General features: G+C 40.2%; 1 protein-coding gene across 1 annotated transcript in view; it reads left to right on the forward strand.

Annotated features, from left to right (window-relative positions):
• LOC134359017 (disintegrin and metalloproteinase domain-containing protein 12-like) overlaps window positions 1-18,962 on the forward strand; it is a 397,127-nt gene extending 378,165 nt beyond the window's left edge. Inside the window, exons 19-23 of the mRNA XM_063071825.1 lie at window positions 2,538-2,673; window positions 7,543-7,612; window positions 7,807-8,055; window positions 15,132-15,244; window positions 17,465-18,962. Of these exons, the coding sequence (XP_062927895.1) occupies window positions 2,538-2,673; window positions 7,543-7,612; window positions 7,807-8,055; window positions 15,132-15,244; window positions 17,465-17,513 (617 nt within the window). The 3' untranslated portion in view covers window positions 17,514-18,962. The remainder of the gene's footprint in view (window positions 1-2,537; window positions 2,674-7,542; window positions 7,613-7,806; window positions 8,056-15,131; window positions 15,245-17,464) is intronic.
• The last annotated feature ends 913 nt before the right edge of the window (window positions 18,963-19,875 follow it).

Here is a 19,875-nt window from a genome sequence, read left to right on the forward strand (position 1 = left end):
CTTTTACACAAGATTTTGCATAAATATGGAAACTATAATCAGTATGATAGAAATAAAAATCTGTTAAACCCAAGAGCATGCCAATGGTGTAAAAATGTTCATATTATTCATATTGTGCATTCAAAATGTTCGTATTGTTGCATAGTGCAACAAAAAATAACCAGAGGCACTGTAAATTTAATGAATTGAAGTAAAACCTTATCATCAGAGTACAAACGTGTAAGTTTAAAATATCCTCTAAACATAGTCACTGGTACTTTCCCTGGGGCATTAGGATGAAAAGTGAAGTTTGGATATGTGATTGACAATATTGACTGTTGCAAGGGCGACAGTTTTCTCTCCGTATGGTACTGCCATGGCTTGCGAGCCAATTTCAGAAGCTAAGACACAACATCCGTGGTCGAACCCGGCCAACGGAGCACCACACAAGCAACAACAACTTGCATCTGAGTAAATACAAATCAAAACAAGTATCAATACTGGAAGTGCAAACTAAAAATATTGCAAATGCCCCATATATGTGTTTGTTAAATGTTTTATAATAATCCTCTAACAGTAAACAATCTTAAGGTTGTCATGGCTGAGGGTGGTAGTGGGGAGAAGCTCCCACTACCTATTAAATGCTCCTATTGGTGTGTGTCTCAAATAGCTACTGGCAACCAAGTCCAGCTCCTGGTCTTCATGTGTGACTTAGCTACTAAGCCCAGTAGATCTGTTTCTACTGTTAGTGGCAAAGGTGAGTCACTGGCACCTTAAAAATAGTCACTTTGGCAGATGGGGCTCGTCAGCCGTGGTTGGCAGCTCATCTAGGAAAAGGAAAATTCTGATCTCAAACCTCCGCTGCCTTGCGGCTATACCCACTCATGGGGAAGTCTTCATGAAAACTCCGGAGGTGGAGTCCCTAAAGCAGTCCTACATTGAGTTCAACGCTGACTAACAAACTTCTGCAATGCCACTGGTGCCAGACTGTGTTGGTCATTGCCATTCCTTTGGATTCATCAGCTGCATGGAGAGAGGGAGACTGTTGCAAGGGCGACAGTTTTCTCTCCGTATGGTACTGCCATGGCTTGCGAGCCAATTTCAGAAGCTAAGACACAACATCCGTGGTCGAACCCGGCCAACGGAGCACCACACAAGCAACAACAACTTGCATCTGAGTAAATATAAATCAAAACAAGTATCAATACTGGAAGTGCAAACTAAAAAAAGAAATTGCTGGAAGTCAGACTGCCTCTGTGGAAAGAGAAATGGTTCATGCTTCACGCCTGATCCCCTTTCGTTCTTCCATTCTGATACACTGCATTCAGTGGCCACAATGTGGCCCTCCCTACATTGGTGAAACCAAATGCAGGCTGAGAAATGGCTTTATGGTACACCTGCTTTTAATCCATAGGAATGTTCCTGAGCTTTCAGTTTCCTGCTATCTTTATTCACCATCCCAACCATTTTCAGACCTGTCTTTTTATGGCATCCTGCAGTAGCAACGAGAGCCAATGCAAACTTGTGGATCAACATTTTATCTTCCATCTGGGGAGTTTATAGCCTCCAGGGCCCCATACTGAATTCTCTAACTTTAGTAAACATGCTTTCTTTCTGTCTCTATCAGAACTGACCATTTCTGCCTGGCGCCATTTTGGCTAGATTCTTTTTCTATTGGTCTGTCCTGCTGAGTAAATCTCTCAGCTTTGCTTTTAACAGCACATAATAGACACAAAGAGGCTTAACCTGATTATTTTACTGCTATATTAAGTCATTTGGTCTCACCCTCTATGTGATATTCCTTAATACGTGATAAACCTCACCTCGCCTTCTCTTTTACTGAAAACTATTTGGTTTTCCGATCCTGACAAAGGGACTTGGACCTTAAATATCAGCTGTTTCTCTTTCCACATTTGCAGACTGACTGGATTTGCTGCTTTTATGTTAATTTTCCCTCACATTAAACAGAGCAGAGTGTCCCAAAGTACTGAAAGAAAGAATAGAAAGTGTGGAACATTTCCGAGCTTGTGAATCTATTACTAGTTCAAAACACTTGATACTCAGCACCAACAGGAATTATTGGGGCACATGGCCAAAGGCCTCGCCATGGTGGTACACTTAAGAGGCAACCTAGAGGAGGAAGGAGAATCGGAGAGAATGGTTAGTGAGGAAACTTTAGATTTTAGGGATGCTGCTGATGGTGGAGTAATTAAACCCTGCATTGGGCTGGAGTACAGAATTAGAGGCATGACATGATATTACAGATATAGGGAGGACAAGCCCTAGAAAGAATCTGAACAATGTATGACATTTTAAAATTAAGACTCAACTGGAAAAGGTATGGGTCAGAGTGCACAATGTTGGAGCATGAATAAGAGAATAACATTTCATTCAGGAATGAAAGGATTTCAAAAATGATACAGGCAGCCAAACTTTAGAAAATTGTGAATCAGTTACCAGTGATTGATTACTGATTAAATGTTTGTACAATTATCTATTTTAAAGACTATGTTGCAATCACTATTGAAATTAAATTGTATGTACCCTTTGTGTTTCAGGAAATAACAGCTTGTTTGTGGGCATTCTAGTCACCATTTTGAGCCTAATCACAGCTGGTGTGATCATGTGTTTCAAACGGAAGACACTGCTTCAGCTCCTTTTCTCACATAAAATAACCACCGTAGAAAAATTAAGGTAAAGCCTTTATAAGAAAATAATTTGGTAAAAATAATTTCGTCTTTTGCTATGGAGACGCTTGGAAATGTCTTTGTTTTTTAACGTAGGTTTTGAATTACAAGAGAAAAGATCTAGTTGGTCCATTGCCCTAATTATAGATAACGGATGCAAACATTCCTGTTTCTCTCGTCCTTCCCTTTTTAAATCCCTGCAAAATCAATTTTTAAAATCGCATTAATGTCCCTTTTAATATGGAAAAATGCCTAAATCAGTATAATATTTATCTTAAAGGAAATATTCTTAATCCTTAACATTCATCAAAGTAATACATGAGAAAGTCAGTGAATGGAAGATGTTCCAATTCGTTTCTGATGACAGTAGTGGGTACCAAGTATTACACAGGCAGCACTGAAAAATGAAATTGACCCAGAACACCTCTGTTTCAGTCCCAAAGGACCCTGTATTTATTTACTTAGTTAGAGATACAGTGTGGTCACAGGCACTTCCAGCCCATGCTGCACAGTTATACCCATGTGACCAATTAACATACTAACCTGTATATCTTTGGACCATGGGAGGAAACCAACGTGGTCTTAGGGAGACATTGGTAGAATTTTACGATATACTGTATCTTATGATCTTATGAAGGCAGGAGATTGGGGCTGAAGGGGAAAATGGATCAGTCATGGTCAGAAAATGGCAGACAGACTCGATGCATTGAACAGCCTAATTCTGCTCCTCTATCTTATGATCTAATTGAACCCGTGTAGCTGGTGTTTTAACAGCATTATGCTACTGCGCTGCTTAAGTTCAGCACATCATACACGTATCCTTTAAGTTGTTGATGTTCCTTTAAGTCTAAGCTCAGAACACATCGATGTGCTCTCAAACTTTGAGCTTTCTGCTACTTGTGCCAAATCCCAAGCCCAGATCCCCTGTGCCACTCTGTCCACAAATCCTGCTATTCGCCCGCGTCAGTGCACTGCTCACAATTACTTACACACTACTCACTCATCAGTGTTACTGTCAACATAATTTGAAAGCGCCTATGCCATAAGACATCAGAGCAGAATTCGGCCATCGAAACTGTTTCTGATAATGGTGGGATAGAAGTTTGCGTTAAGCCTGGTGCTTTTGTGCATTCAAGCTTTTGTATATTGGGCACTCCAATTCATCGAGATGTCAGTTACAGAAGGAAAGCATTGATAGTGTATACTTCTAGTTAAAAATCCAAGTTATCTTTTGTTAGAATAAATTAAAGAGTTCTTGGCACTAGGGTGATGTTGCACTAGAAAATCTGCATTACCAGGATAATGAAGTTGGTGAATTTATGCTGTCCATTTGCAGCAAATAACCACAAAATGTTTTAAAGATGAAGTTAAAGCTGTGGCTTTGCTTCTGTGTTTGTGTCCTATAAATGTCTTTCTGTGCCTCCTGCTTTAAAAATCAGATATTATTGATACTGTACACATAAAAGATAAAGAGATTTGCCTTTATGCACAATGTAGATATTTTTCCAATGCATATTATATGGACGATGGAACTCATTTAGACTGAAATGATGAAAGGTGATGTGAGGCATCATACAGCAGTGTACTCTACTTCAAAAGAAAATACTGAATACTATTACCAAAGCAGAAGAAAATAGATGCAAAGAAAATACTGCTGTATGTTGCAAAGAAGCAAACTGCTGGAAGATCTCAATGAGTTGTGAGGCACTGGTGAGAGGTTGTGGGGAGTGGGGGTGTTAGGTGGGAGCTGCATGGTAAGGAATTGAAGAAACAGTTTTGGTTTGGGACCCTGGATTGAGAGTGGAGAGGGCTGATAGTTGGCATAAAGAGAAGAGCGTAGATGTGAGGCAGGGGCCAGCAGAGGATAAGCTGGCTGAGGTGGGGTGAAGGATGGTGGGCAGATGAAGCCAGTTGAGGGGAGGGGTAGAGTTGGGAGGCAGAGGCAGGGGAATGATGAATGGAAGCAGACAAGGAAACAAAAGATGGATGGAGCCAGGTGGTGGAGGGAACGGGTTAATGTGGAGACAGGGTGATAAGCTTGAACACAATGGATGCGAGAGTTAGGATCTGATGAGTAAGGAATGTGACAATAGGACCCAGTAAGGGAGTGATAAAGGGCAAATTGAATCAGATAGGGAAGAAATCTGGCGGATGAGGTCTGTGAGTTGTAGGTGGATGGAACTAGGAGAGGGAGAAGGATGAAACTAGGTAACGGAGTTTGGTGGGGCATATGGAAAAAGGAATAAAAATGAGAGAATCAAAGGTGGGTCAGAGAGTGGAAACACAGGAGGAAAGGGTAAGTGAAATTGGAAGATTCAATGTTTGTATTTGTAGACCAAACACAAGTGAGGTTGGTACCCACTATACCTGGTAGAATATGAAATGGTGTTCTAGTTGATGTTGGGTTGATGATGATGGACTGGTTGGTAGTGAGGGGAGTTGAAATGGCTTGCAACAGGAAGCTTAGGGTGGCCATTTCCTTCAGAGTGCCGGCGCTCTGCAAACCGATCACCTTGTCTGCCAGTTTGCAGTATACCACCCTGAATGCTTCCTTTTTCTGAAGCTCACAGTTTTGATCTGATAGATCAGGATTTCATTTTATCTTCCTACTATTATTATGTCTGCATATATTTCCTCTTAGGTTTAGTCTTTACCTTAAATGCCATCCTAAGTAGGTTTCAGCAACCCATCAAAAGGAGAACATTTGCAAATAAATGATATGGGCTGGGATGGAATCCAGGTACTTGCATGATAAAACAGAATGAAGAGTAAGCAATAGACTCATTTAATGGGCAAGCATTCTAAGAACAGGTTGGGTTCCCCTTATCCGAAGTGCTTGGGGCTGGAAGTGTTCCGGATTTTGGATTTTTTTCAGATTTTGGAATATATAATAAGCGGTTTGAGATCGTCATCATTTCTGACTGAATTTATGTGCTACCTGTAAGCAGTCTTTGTCTCCCATGTGGTCATCACACACATGTACTTAACAGTAAAAATGATTACCTACTTTAATGAAAATATAACGTGTACAGAGTAACAGAAGCAGCAGAGCAGCATCAGGAGAATACCTGAATCAGCTGTTGAGCAACGACAAACAACAACAGGCTTTCAGTCTCCAGCTACAGTGATTAAAGGGTTACAGAACACTGTTTTTGTAATTTAGTACTTTTTTTCGGTTTTATGCAAGGTATAGAAACAATCGGTATCGTAGGTTTGTTCTAGTGTTAGATTTTCATCAGCGATGATCTTCGCAAACACATCAATGAATTTCCCTCCTCCTTCATGATCAGAACTCACCTTTAATTTTTTTAAGTCTTTAAGAATGTAATGCCATGCCTTTTGTTAAATTTCTGCAACCAGCCTGCTGAATATTCACAATTACCTTCAATTTTCAGTTCATTGTGGTAGATTTTTGCATGTCTCGTGATCAGCAGACTGTTAAGCTGCATATGTTCACTCCAATGCTGACGAATCCACTCTTTTAATACACAATCAAGATCTTCATTTTTCACCTTATGCAGTTTTTTTCTATTTTTCATTAACTTCTGTTGGTCACATATGTGAGGTCACCTCTCAGAACTGTCAGTGGTGTGCAGAGACCTAAGCAAAGCCTGGGAACCTTAGGTTCTGGAATTTTCCATGGTGACAACGTGTCAGCGCTTAAAAAAAATTGTATTTCAGATATTTTCAGATTTGGTATTTCAGCTAAGGAGTATTTAACCTGTGTTTTTTTTCCCCCAAATCAACAAACCATTCAATCTTGTCATTAAAATATGTGGAAGGAATGGAAAAGTATGGTACACTGTATCTCTGTTGACAATGCCAAAGTTAATTCCCAATTGTTTTAGGTCAGTGGACAATAAAAAAGCATAAAAACCAGGAAGACCCTAGTTATCCATCTGCCCTAAGTTAATTGGCCTCATTCAGACAGTTGTATTAAATAGGTTTTGATTTAAAAAATAAGCAATGAGGATAAAAGACAAGGAATAAAAATAATTAAATTGGGCCCCAATAACTGGAATAATGTGTACCATAAATACAAACGATTGGCTTGTTATTACCGCATGTATCAAAATACAGTGAAAAGCTTGTCTTGGATACTGTTCATACAGATCAAATCATTGCACAGTGCGTTGAATTAGAAACGATAACAATGTAGAATAAAGTGTAAAAGCTCCTAAAAAATGCAGTGAAGGTAAATAACAAAGTGAATAATGATATTGAGTTAGATTGTGGGGTCAAGTCCATCTTATTCTACGAAAGGTCCATTTAAGAGCCTGACAACCGTGGGAAAGAAGCTATCATTGAGCCTGGTGCTTTGTGCTTTCCAGATTTTTGTATCTCCTGCCCGATGGGAGAAGGGAGAAGAGAGAACCATGGTAGGGCAGGGTCTTTGATTATGCAGACTGAAGTAAATGTGAAGGCCATTTTTGCCCAGCTGTGATGTCTAGAAGCAAGGATTACGGTCTAAAAATAAGAGATCAGCCATTTTGGATTGAGATGGGATGAAATTGCTTCATCCAAAGCTTTATGTATAGCATATTGTTGTCAGATAAGAAATTAACTTGATTTGTTTGTGATGTAAACACATTTCCCAACTGTGTATTAGAAGAACAATAATTCTTTTGTGATTAATATGTTTCTATGTTACTTTTGGTGTCAGTGGAGCACAACACATTACATTTAAGATGAGCTTGAGAACAAGAACTACATTAAGTTGCATTTGGCAAAGGCGTGATCAGAAGGAAACGTATTCATATTATTTCTAATTTTATTTAACTGTATAGCTGTATAACTGTTGTTTTCACTGTATAAAATCTGTTCAAATCAACTGTATTAATAAGTTTTTCCTATTGTATTTTGTGGATCCTCCTAGATCTTCTACACCAAGCCAATCTAGTACTGCCTACACAACTCCTATCAAAAGACAATCCAAAATATACAAGGTATACTACCAGAGAAAATACTGTATGTTTTCAATACGAGATAGAGTTCATTGTTCCTTGACTCAATACAGATTCTCATAATAAGTTACTCAGCTAAATCCAAATAAAATGTTGTATACCAAGTTAAATGATTGCCAGTTAACACATACTGAGTAATTTTATTATAGTTAACTTTGGTTGCCTGTTTATTTCAGCATGCAGACAATCTTCAGCCTGCTAGTTCATTCCCATCCCCTGCTGTGCTGGATCAGGCTGTACGGCGACCACCCGGCTATCAGCCTGTTCATATTAGCAATCCACTGCCAAATTCAGTCAAAGGAGCAAACTTGCACTTTTCCCTGACACCGCAGCGGGTCCTGCCACCTCTCAACCATGGCATGGAGTCAAGTTCTGGAGTACCCAGCAGGCCACTCCCAGCTAACCCTTCCTTCAGACATCCCCAGGTAAGCCCGTGGCCAGTATGGTGCTAACATGCTGTTAGGTTTTAAAGAAATCTATTATTTGAAAATACCTCATATATTTCTGCAACATATTGTATTTTTGGTCAGAAATTTTTGGAATACTTTTTTATATAATAGTGAAAATAAAGCAGACAGTTAAGTTGAAATTGTTTCATAAATTTTGCACATATTTAGGCTGATTTATACTTGTGTGTCAAATGTACACCGTAGGTACCGCGTAACCTACGCCGTACCCTCCGCCGTAGGGTGACGTGCACCTCCCCAAAAATGTCACTCACCCGTCGCAGCAATGCAGACCGCAACGACTGTGATTGGTCCACTCGGTAGCATCGCATTTCCTCATACGCATTTCTGGTTGCTTTTCTCCGCCATGTCCGTACACTGATGCAAAATAAATGGTTGGAGACGATGAACCAACGTCAAATCTACCTGCCGACATCCGAAAATACTTGAAATGCATTTCCTCGTCCGTGCCTCTCGCGAAGAAACTCAACACAGTGGCATAGAAACCCCACCGCCAACTAGCGTTTTGGTGGTGAATTGCAGAGCGACGCAGACACAACTACACATGCTCGCTACGGCACTGGGCTACACAAAAGTATAAATCAGGCCTATGGTGTAGCCCGTACGCACAAGTATACATCAGCCTTTAATCTGGTAACATACAGAAGGCCTTAGGAGGCATGCTAAAGTAACTTTGTTGTTTTAATTATTTACTAATTAATTATTTAGGCTTCAAATTCAGCAAAGTCATTATATGAATATTGCCCTGTGACTGTGTGAGCTCTCCGCCCCCTCGCCCCAAGTCCTGAGCCTACTTCTTGTAATCCCAAAGTCATGCTGAGTGGTTGCTTAATTGGTTATGATAAATTGTCTCTCGTGTAGGTGGGTGGTAGGAGAATCAAGGTTGTTGACAGGAATGCTAGAGAGAGTGGGGTGCTGTGTAAAATAAGCCCTCCCCAAATTATGAACACCTGATTTACTGAACATAGCGTGTACGTATAAATGAGCACTTGGAAGACTGGTGGTATGGTACTGCTGGACATTGAGGGGCTGCTAGGAGCCAGATTTCTGACTTGTGAACCGTCCGGGTTGCAAAAAGTTTACCAGAATAGAGCCTGCTGAAACCTGGGGAGGATCTGTCAGGGAGGAAATTGGTTTGATGGGAATGAACTGGAGAGCACTTTACGGGCAGAATGTTATGAGAAATATGAAAAACATGCAATATGATAATATTCATATTGTTTTTCATAAGATTCTTTTTTAGAATGGAAGATTCCATCAGAAGTACACATAAAAAATCAGTTTTCCAATTAAATGGATTCACTGAACTAATATTTCTCTAGCGATAAAATAGTGCCTCTTGATTCTGGATTTCATGCTAAATATGCCCCAGAATTATTAAACAGGGAAGCTTCATAAATCTTTAACCACGATTCCAAACACATGATAACCCGTTTCTATTTTGGCTTGGAGAGCTCATGAAAATCCAATGCGAGCATATCCTTAATGCTTTAAAATTATACATCAAGTCTTTTCCTACCAGTTGTTTCTTCAGTTTTCTTTTAAGCTATGGTAAGATTTGAGAGGGCTAGAAATAAAAGCCTGAAAGCAGAGAAAATATGAAACATCATTTTACTGTGAGTGTGTTGAGTGATGTTGAAATATTTATCGTCCAGGCAAAGAAAGGGACAAGATGGCAGGCAAAGAAGGCTGCTGGAACTCTTACTGTGAGCTGCTTTGCTTCCTTAATCGGGAGGAAATCTGAAATAAATTTTAATTAGATTTAAATGGGGCTCCTTCGACTTAAAGGTTACCTTTGGTTAACTAATTAAGGAATCGTTTTGCAAATTTAGTTTTTTTAAAGCTTAAGAGCAAACTACTGAAATAAAAGGAAGCATGTTTCAGGCATGGGCATTTTGTACTGTGAATCCTTTAATATTTTTCTTCTTCTTCTTGGGCCCTTAGCTCCCAGTGAGCAAAGGCATTGATGACCTCCTGTCTCCATCGTCCAAATTCGATGGTATGGTTGGAGTTCATTAATGTTTCTGTAATCCATTGTATCCACCGTACAGGGGATTGGCCTACAGAGCTTCACCAGAGCCCTTTTGGCCGGCCTTACTCGTTTCCACCTCTCACAACAGGGACATAGGGTTGGACTTTGAGAGGCTTAGCATTTTCAGATGTTAAAGTGAACAAAACAACTTAGGAGGCCAGAAAGATGACGTGAATGGCTTTGGCAACCAGGATTAGGGAGAATCCCAACAACTTTTTTCAATAATATCTGAAGCAAGAGAGTAGCTGGGGAAGGAATTGATCCCTTCAGGCACCTATCAGGAATTCTATAGGTGGAGCCAGAGATACGAGTGAGATCCTAAATGAATACTTCAGTAGGAGAAGGTGGAGAGGTAGGGGAGGGCTACTGTCACATTCTAAAATATATGTATGCCACAAAATGTCTGTAATAAGTAAATAAATTCCCATGGCAGGACCTATCCCAGGATGCTATGGGAAGCAAGAGATGATGTTACTAGGCACTCATGGAGATTTTGGCCACTTTGTTAGCTATGGGTGAGATACCAGAAAACTGCAGGACAGCTAATATCCTCTTATTGATAAAGGTCATTAGAGATAAATCATGAAATTATAGGTGAATGAACCTTCCATCAATAGTAAGGAAATTACTGGAAAAATTTGAAGGGACAGAATTTAAATTCACTTGGAACGGCAGGGACTGATCAGGAGGTGTCAACTTGGCTTTGGCAGGGAAATCCTATCTCATAAATCCAACTGAGTGCTTTGTGGAGGTAGCTAAGAAAGGCCGAGCAGTAGATGTGTTGGAACTTAGGAACAGAGCAAGAGGCTTTGACAAAGTCGTATTAGGTCCGCAGATGGGATCCAAGATAAAACAGGCAAGGAATCAGTAAATCAGGCAGCGTCTACGAAAAGGAATAAATAGTCGATGCTTCGGGCCAAGACCCTTCAACAGGAGGGGTCTGAGCCCAAATCATTGACTCGGGCTGAAATGTCAGTCCAAGATGTGTTGGCAAACTGGATGCTAAAAACTGGCTTTATGAGAGTAAACAGAGAGTAGTGGTGGATGGGTGTTTCTCTGACTGGATATCTGTAACTAGTGGTGCACCGCAGGGACTGATGCTGGAATTATGGTTGTTTGTCTTAATATAAATAACTTGGAACTGAATGTCGGTGGTCTGATTGGTTAACTTGCAGATGACATCAACACTGGTGGAGCAGTGAGTAGAAAAGAAGGTTGCAAAAGGTTACAGCAGGACATAGATCATTTGGAAAGCTGGGCAGAGCAGTGGCAGAACTTAATCCTGTAAAGTGTGAAGTAATGTAATTTGGGACATCAAATACTCAGAACATAAATGGCAACATCCTCAGGGACCTGTTGATGTACAGAGCGACATTAGGTGCGATTGTTTAGCTCCCTGTTAATGGTAACAGAAGTGGATAGAGTAGTGAAAATAGAATTAAGCTTTAGGCTCAAGCATTGAGAATAAGAATTGGTATGACGCACAGCAACTGTGCAAATCATTAGAATTATCTGAGGGATAATTTTTTCTCTCAGGAGGCAGTAGAACAAACTCTCAGAGGAAGTAGTAAAGGCAGATACAATTGCAATATTTAAAGGGCAGATACTTAGATTAGAAAGTAGGAAAGAGGGATACAGGCCTAATGCAGGCAAATTAGATTACCATAGGTAGGCATCATGGTCCATCACAAATGAGCCGGGCCAAAAGACCGTACAATTCTGTACCTCTCCAGCTGTGTTGAAATTCTACTTCTGTGTCTCACACAGCTGAATACAAGATAAAAACTGAATTGTCAGGATTCAGTAATCCAGCTAGAACTGGCAGGCACTCACACGTTAAAAGCCACCACAAATTACAGCATAAAAGCAAATTTATGAGAAAGAGAAACTTTATGGAAGACAGTAATGCTGATCAAGATACTTTATTGACTCTGTTATCTTTTGCATCTTTTACACAAAATATAAATTGAAGCATCAGGAGGTGACAGAGCAACATAAATTAAAATATTCTACCCCGCTAGCTTTTAAATGCAAATATTGTAAGAAATATTGACATGTCATTTTACAATCAAAATATTAGCTTTCCCATTCTAATTGTTAGGATGGCACTTAAAGTAGTGTCATAAAGTATTTGAACATCCCTGAAAAGCCTAAGGTGATTTAGTTTATACTAAGAGAAAGTGTGCAAATGCTGGTGTAACCCTCAGGTGCTATCGGCTGAGTAAGTCTGGGGAAGACAATCTCTGACCCCGCCAAAGACAATCTCTTCTCCCTCCTGCCATCTGGAAAAAGGCACCAAAGCATTCGGGCTCTCACGACCAGACTATGTAACAGTTTCTTCCCCCAAGCCATCAGACTCCTCAATACCCAGAGCCTGGCTCGTCACCAACCTACTGCCCTCTACTGTGCCTACTGTCTTGTTTATTATTTATTGTAATGCCTGCACTGTTTTGTGCACTTTATGCAGTCCTGGATAGGTCTGTAGTCTAGTGTAGTTTTTGTGTTTTTTCTTACGTAGTTCAGTGTAGTTTTTGTATTGTTTCATGTAGCACCATGGTCCTGGAAAATACTGTCTCATTTTTACTATGTTCTGTACCAGCAGTTATGGTTGAAATGACAATAAAAAGTGACTTGACTTGAGGTGTGAAGTTGAGATGCAAAACTTCCTGTTTGTGTGGATGCTGTGTGGTGTGTTACCCTGTTACAAATCAATACCACCAAATAACAGACAGCACACAATATGCAATTAAACAATTTAGCTTTATAATTCTTAATTTGACTAAAGGATTAGTAAAGAAAAACTAAAAGAAAAGGTCTAATGTGCACAGGTTGGAGCTCACGGTTTCCCTTTTGCCGATCCTCCATCGATTTCCCTGAGCTTCGTCGAATCCTGGCCCCATTCAAAGTCCACTCCTTTCTGGTGTCTACAACCTCTCCTTTCTGGCATCATCTCTCTCCGTCTCCCGCTGAACAAAGGGCCCAGATCACCTCGGTATCAGGCCCACAGCACGAAAACACACTCTCCTCATTGGATGGCTCACATTCCAAAGCACCCGTTATCTCTAGCCGTAACCCAAACACTGCTTCTACAGAAAGACCATTACATTAGCAGTGAAACCTTTCCCAGGGTGTTACACTGGAACTAGAATCAAACCTGAAAACAGAAAGTGCTGGAGTTACTCAGCAGGTCAGACAGCATCCATGGAAAGAGAAACCGAATGAATGCTTTACTTCAGATGTCCTTTCACGGCAGGGTAATTGTTGTCTCTCTTTCTGCAAATGTTGTCTCACTTGTTGATTGTTTCCAGCCTCTTTCATTATAAATACTGGACATTTAAAACAAAAGCACTAGGTCTTGGAGATACACTTATATAACAGCGCACAAAAAGTGAGAACATTTTCAGGGCGACACAGGAGTGTAGTGGTTAGCACAACACTTTACCGTACAGGTGACCCGGGTTCAATTCCTGCCGCTGCCGGTAAGGAGTTTGTACGTTCTCCCTGTGACTGCGTGGGTTTCCTCTGGGTGCTCTGGTTTCCTCCCACAGTCCCAAGACATACCAGCTGGTAGGATAATTGGTCATTGTAGATTATCCCATGATTAGGCTTAAGTTAAGTTGGGAGTTGCTAGGCAGCGTAGCACATTATATCTTAATAAATAAAATAAAAATAAAAATTACCATCTTATGAACTGCTGCTTAAACAGTAAATCTGAATTGCTCTTTCATAATTTTTATTGATATTAGAGTTACTGTCATTAGGGAAGGAGAAGGCCTGCCGACTTCTGTGTGTGATTACCAGTTTTTTAATTTGCCTGATTGTATATGCCAAATATTTACTGTTAAGCCAAAGTAATAAAAGGTTATTACTTGCTATTATGAATGAAGCTATTATTGTTATTAAGTATGATAACACGTTGGAAGTGAATAGTAAATAGAACATTTTTCTGCATTCTAAGTAATGTACACTCCCAATTACATTTGTTAGTCAGCAGAAAACCTATCATTATCTTTCATTTCTATTAGTGAAAGTCCAACAATGCACTGTATCTGGAATCGTCACCATTTGCCAAACAAATGACTCTACAACAGATTTTTTTAAGTAATTAGCCCTCTTTGATTGCATAATTGTAAAACTGAGATATTTAAGATGGTATTAAGCCTGAGTTGCCCTACACAAACTGTGCCACAGGCCATAATCATCCCTCCTGCTGGCTGAACTAACAGTTCAGTACCTTGATACCCTGAGCTTCTCTTCATCATAAAGGTGTCCACATTCATCTCTGTAATATGTGCCATCTCCAGTCCTAGCCCCACACAGTTGCAACTGACAAACATACATCAATTATTCTATCCTCTAGTTAATCTTCCCACCATCCATTCTCCGTAAACTTGAACTTAATCAAAAATCTGCTGCCCATATTCAAATTTGCACTAAATCACATTTATCCTTCACCTTCAGCTTGCTGACATAAATTAATGTCCTGCTTAAATCTCAAACAACAGGAATTCTGCAGATGCTGGAAATTCAAGCAACACACATCAAAGTTGCTGGTGAACGCAGCAGGCCAGGCAGCATCTCTAGGAAGAGGTACAGTCAACGTTTCAGGCCGAGACCCTTCGTCAGGACTAACTGAAAGAAGAGCTAGTAAGAGATACTAGCTCTTCTTTCAGTTAGTCCTGACGAAGGGTCTCGGCTGAAATGTTGACTGTACCTCTTCCTAGAGATGATGTCTGGCCTGCTGCGTTCACCAGCAACTTTGATGTGTGTTCCCTGCTTAAATCTGTTATATTATCTTCAAATTACTCCACAGTCCAACCATGCCCCACTTCTGTTACCTTTGACAGTTATACAGTACATCTCTCCAGTTCCTCCATTTCTTTGACATCTGGAATTCTAGTATTTTGGGGAGCATTATGGACATTTATTTGCTGTTCTAACTGGTTTACCAGATTGTTTCGAATCAGTACAAACCACATTTTGTTTCTCATGCTAAACACAGGGGCCATCTAAACGTAGTCCGCCACAGAAACCTCTGCCAGCAAACCCTGTTAACCGGCCAGTTCAACTGCATGCCTCCATTCAGAACCCTGAGATCCAGATCAGACCAGTTAGGTAAGTTATTTATGGAAGCATTAATTTTTACTTGACAATGAGCAAAACAAAACATCAAAGGGAATAAAGCAACAAACACGAAATGCTGGAGGAGCTCAGCAGGTCAGGCAGCAACTGTGGAGGAGAATAAACAGTCGACGTCTCGGCTCAAAACTTTGCCTGCTTTAGCCAGTCCTGGGGCTGCAGCTGAGCTGACCTTCATCGATCAGCCAGGAGCAGACATCATGAAGGAAGGCAGGACATGGGAACCTGCTCCAGGAAAGACTGAGCATTGAGTGGTGTGCAGTGAACTCACACAACTCTGTCAGTGGAAGATGCAAATTGACACCCAAACCTTTCACTTTTTGCTTCATTAATGTTTAAGTCTGATCTTCATGAATAACCTGATAGGTGAAAAAAGTAAAGAGTGCAGAGTGAGACAGAAAATTCAGGTGTTTCTTCTGAAGTTCAGTCACTGTCTTTCTTATGCTGGTATCCTTCCTTTTCCTGCTATATTGACCTCTGTAAGTACCCCATTCGCAACTAATTATGGAGAAGACAAAGCTTCCAATGTGTTGAGTTCCACTTCCCACTTTTGTGAGCAGAGTAGGTCGAGGGGAATCTTTAGATGTGGTGTTTCGGTCTTCCAGAAGGCATTTGACAAGGTGCCATACAATTTGAAAGGAGCCTTCAATGAAGTGGATTCTGTGTTCTTTGATATGAATCACAAAAAGAAATGACCAGACAGCTAAAGCTAGTGATTAAGAAAGGAAATGTTATATTGGCTTTTTTTTGGTATAGAAGGCTGGCAGTTAGAAATAGGGAAGTTTTGTTACAGTTATGGATCCAGATCAACAGACGGATTTAAAATGGGGGTAGATATATTTCTGAAAGATCAAGGAATTGAAGGCTACGGACACCCAGCACAGAGGAGAAGTAGGTCAGCCACGGTCATACTGAATGATGGAGCAGGCTTGATGGCAAAGTGATCTACTCCTGTCCTATTTTCTTGTGTTCTTGTGTGTAACTCATCTTGTAAGGACAGATGGAGTCATCTGTTGGGACCCAATATATTTGCATCCTCATCCATGTGTATGAGATTTCAATATGATATATTATCTCAACAAAGTAAGCTCTGGGATCTATTCCTTTCGTCTTTTTGGACAAATCTTCAAGGCTAATCTTGATTACAGTAGCTATGAAACTAGAAACAAGGGAAAATCTGCAGCTGCTGGAAATCCAATCAATCCACACAAAATGCTGGAGGAACTCAGTCAGCAAGGCAGCATCTATGGAAAAGAGTACAGTCGACGTTTCAAGCCGAGACCCAGGATTTTGTATGTGTAGCTATGAAATTAGATTGGGTTTACTCACATTATATTTTATATAAATTGCTTAATTTTTACCAAAATGTTTCTTCCTTTGAGGATACGGATATTGAAAATAGTACCACCTACATTTATACTTTCTCAAGCATTACAAGAGAAATGATTCATCATACGTGACATCTTGATTGCCCTCAACCTTGGAAGAGCTCAAGTTTAGATACAGTCAGTTATACCTGAAGACATTTGATCACCTAAACCAAAACAAAGATAGTAGAGGCAAGACACCTCCAAGAGGACCACAACCTTGTCATGGTTTGGAGACTTGCGTGCCTCAATGGCCCAGAGAGCTACGTTGGCTGGAGTCAGGGCTTTATGCTTTGGCTCTTGGTAGGGTCATTCATGTCCAACAGGTCAAAGGGTAGAGGCCACTCTAAAAGTTGTCCACTGGTCCTCCAGATTCAAGGGTTCAGTTCAGGGCTAACGACCCTGATTGGTAAAACAAAATGATTACAGAAACTGCAATGAAGAATCCTTCTACATCTGAGTGCGATGGTATTCCTGAGTCTCCACCAGAACTTGAATGATGGACAGTAGTGAAAACTGAGCTACTGACACGATGAAGGAAGCCCTGAACACAGCCAGGGGTGAAGAAGCTTCATTGCTGCCCTAAACACCAGCGGTGTAACAGGCAGTAGGGAGAGAGGCAGGACAGATGACAGAACAGTGACAGATAGCCATATGTGCCAGCATTTAATAGTTAGAGGTGTAGATAGATTCTGGAGATAAGCAAAGCAGTGACATGAAGAAGAGTTTGATTGGGACATCAGGCCACCAAGGATCTGTGTTTTCTTGACATTGCAGGACTTGTTGAACACCTTTGTTTACTCATTATCTTTATTTTTTTCTCTTTCAGACCAGCTCCCAAGAAGCCTCAACAACACAATGTGAATCGGCGTTGTTGATATTGAAGGAGAGAAGTTTATCTGCCAGCAACTGACCAAACATGTTTGCACTATATAAGAATTCTAAACAGACTTAATCCTCTTTTTAACCAGCATTGCGAGTAGGAATGTTCCTGCCATATATCCATATTTGTGCCCATATTTCTCGACTGGCATGGGCAAAGTCTCATAAAATATAGGTGGCGGCCAAACTGTTCTTCTCAGCCTAATTAGTGGAAGAGGAAATAACTGCTAATGTGTCTAATTGAGAAATGCCTAGAACATAGAACATCAATGTTTTTTATACCATGGAAGTGGTCCTGCTTCCCAGTACCAGTAGTATTTCATGGTACCACAATGCATCTTAGCAATGTGCTGTAATAGCTTCATTGTATCCCATCTCTGGTTGTTATATCGTAACCCATACTAAAAATGCATTTTATTCGATTCTTAATGACATCAGAGCAAATCATTTAGACAGTCAAAGCACTGAAACTTGACAGTGCCTTTACTGTGTAAACAAGTCATCATGTGGATATAATGCCTCTGTGCTATATGATCGGAGCCATTCATCGTGTTAGGATTGTATGACAGCAGACATAATATCTGTTAAATCTCTGAGTGACGTATGAACCCACATGATTAGGCATTTTATTTGCTGCATGGGCTAATAGTGACTGAACCAACTGTTTGAAATGCAACCTTATACTGTAAATAAGAGATAAACTCACACCACCAAAGGTTGTGATCAAATTAGCTGGTGCTCAACATATTTTGTGTACAGATAAAGGGACTCTGAGCTCCTATTTTTGGTGCTGTGGCTCCTTATGGTGCTTTGTACTTGCTCAGGTACGTGTAAATTATTAATTTATGTTGAATATTTATTACAATGCAGTGCACTGTGGTAGACACTTTTACAATAACTGAAATTTCTTAAAGGAAAAACTCTGAGTGTCATAATTGTGATAATTTTCAGTGAAAACATTCTGCCTAATTGCAGCTTAGCAGAATAAATGCATTTGCTCTACAGTTACTAGGGCACCAATAAACAATGTGCTATTACACTTAAACAGCAGGAATTAAAACAAAAATCAGATTAAAATGAGGAATTCAGCACAAATTGGACTGATTCACAGAATTCATAAAAATCCAATTACTGCATTGTTTCCTTCTTCAGGTAAACCATTTTGTAAAATGATTTTTAAGAAATCCAAACTTGTTATTAGTGCCTGATGTAGTTTATTGATTAAACTATACACACATTTTTGTAGCATTTACATATACTAGAAGGTCAGCTAGCCACTCCAATCTCGTATTTTTTAAATGAAATGTATGTAACATTCCATTTAAGCTTGTTCAAGTTAGTTGTATGTTTTAGGTTTTACAGGGAAACATTTCTGCAATTTGTTTTCCTTTGCCATTGATTCAAGGTTATGCTTGTGAACTGTCCATTATTCACTAAATTCTGTGTTCAGACAATTGCCTTTGTGTCATTAGTTATTGTGTACATTGTCATGCCTTAATGTCTCCATATAACATCGGAAAGTTCAACAAACTAAAGAATAGAAACAATGCACACCAAAATGCTGCAGGAATTCAGCAGGTCAGGCAGCATCTATGGACATGAATAAACGGTTGACTTTTCAGGCCAAGACCCTTCTTCAGGACTGAGAAGGAAGGGGGTAGTTGCCCGAATAGAAAGGTGTGGGGAGTGGAGGTAGGCGGGCTGGAAGGTGATCGGTGAAGCCAGACGAGTATGAAAGTTGAAAGAGTGAAGAAGAAGGAATCTGGTAAGTAAGGAGAGTGGACCATAGGAGAAAAGGAAGGAGGAGGGGAACCAGGGGGAAGTCATAGGCAGGTGAGAAGAAGTGAAAGGTCAGAATAGGGAATAGGGGAAGAGGAGAGGAAACTCATTCACTGGAAGGAGAAATTGACATTCATGCCATCAGGTTAGAGGGTATCCAGATGGAATATAAGGTGTTGTTTCTCCAGCTTAAGGGTGGCTTCATCTCAGCAAAAGAGGAGGCCATGGATTGACATGTTGGAAAAGGAATGGGAATCAGAATTAAAATGTTTGGCCACCTGGAAGTCCCGGTGCCCAAACAGAATTATATGTAATCAATTATAACTTACAGTATGTAAAAATAATCAGAAATAATAAGCAGATATTCCATAAATCTCTCCTTCAGTATGAAATAGTTATATTCAAGAAATATTATTTAACATAAGAGGAACGCTTGTCTGCTCTTGGACTGTATTCCTTGGAATTTAGATGAATGAGGGGAGAACTCATAGGAATATATCGAACGGACAGAGTGGATGTGGCAAAGTTGTTTCCCATGATGGGGGAGCCTAGTACGAGAGGGCATGACTTAAGGATTGA

Source organism: Mobula hypostoma, chromosome 19 (assembly GCF_963921235.1).
Source record: "Mobula hypostoma chromosome 19, sMobHyp1.1, whole genome shotgun sequence".
In the NCBI taxonomy this organism is placed as follows: Eukaryota; Metazoa; Chordata; class Chondrichthyes; order Myliobatiformes; family Myliobatidae; genus Mobula; species Mobula hypostoma.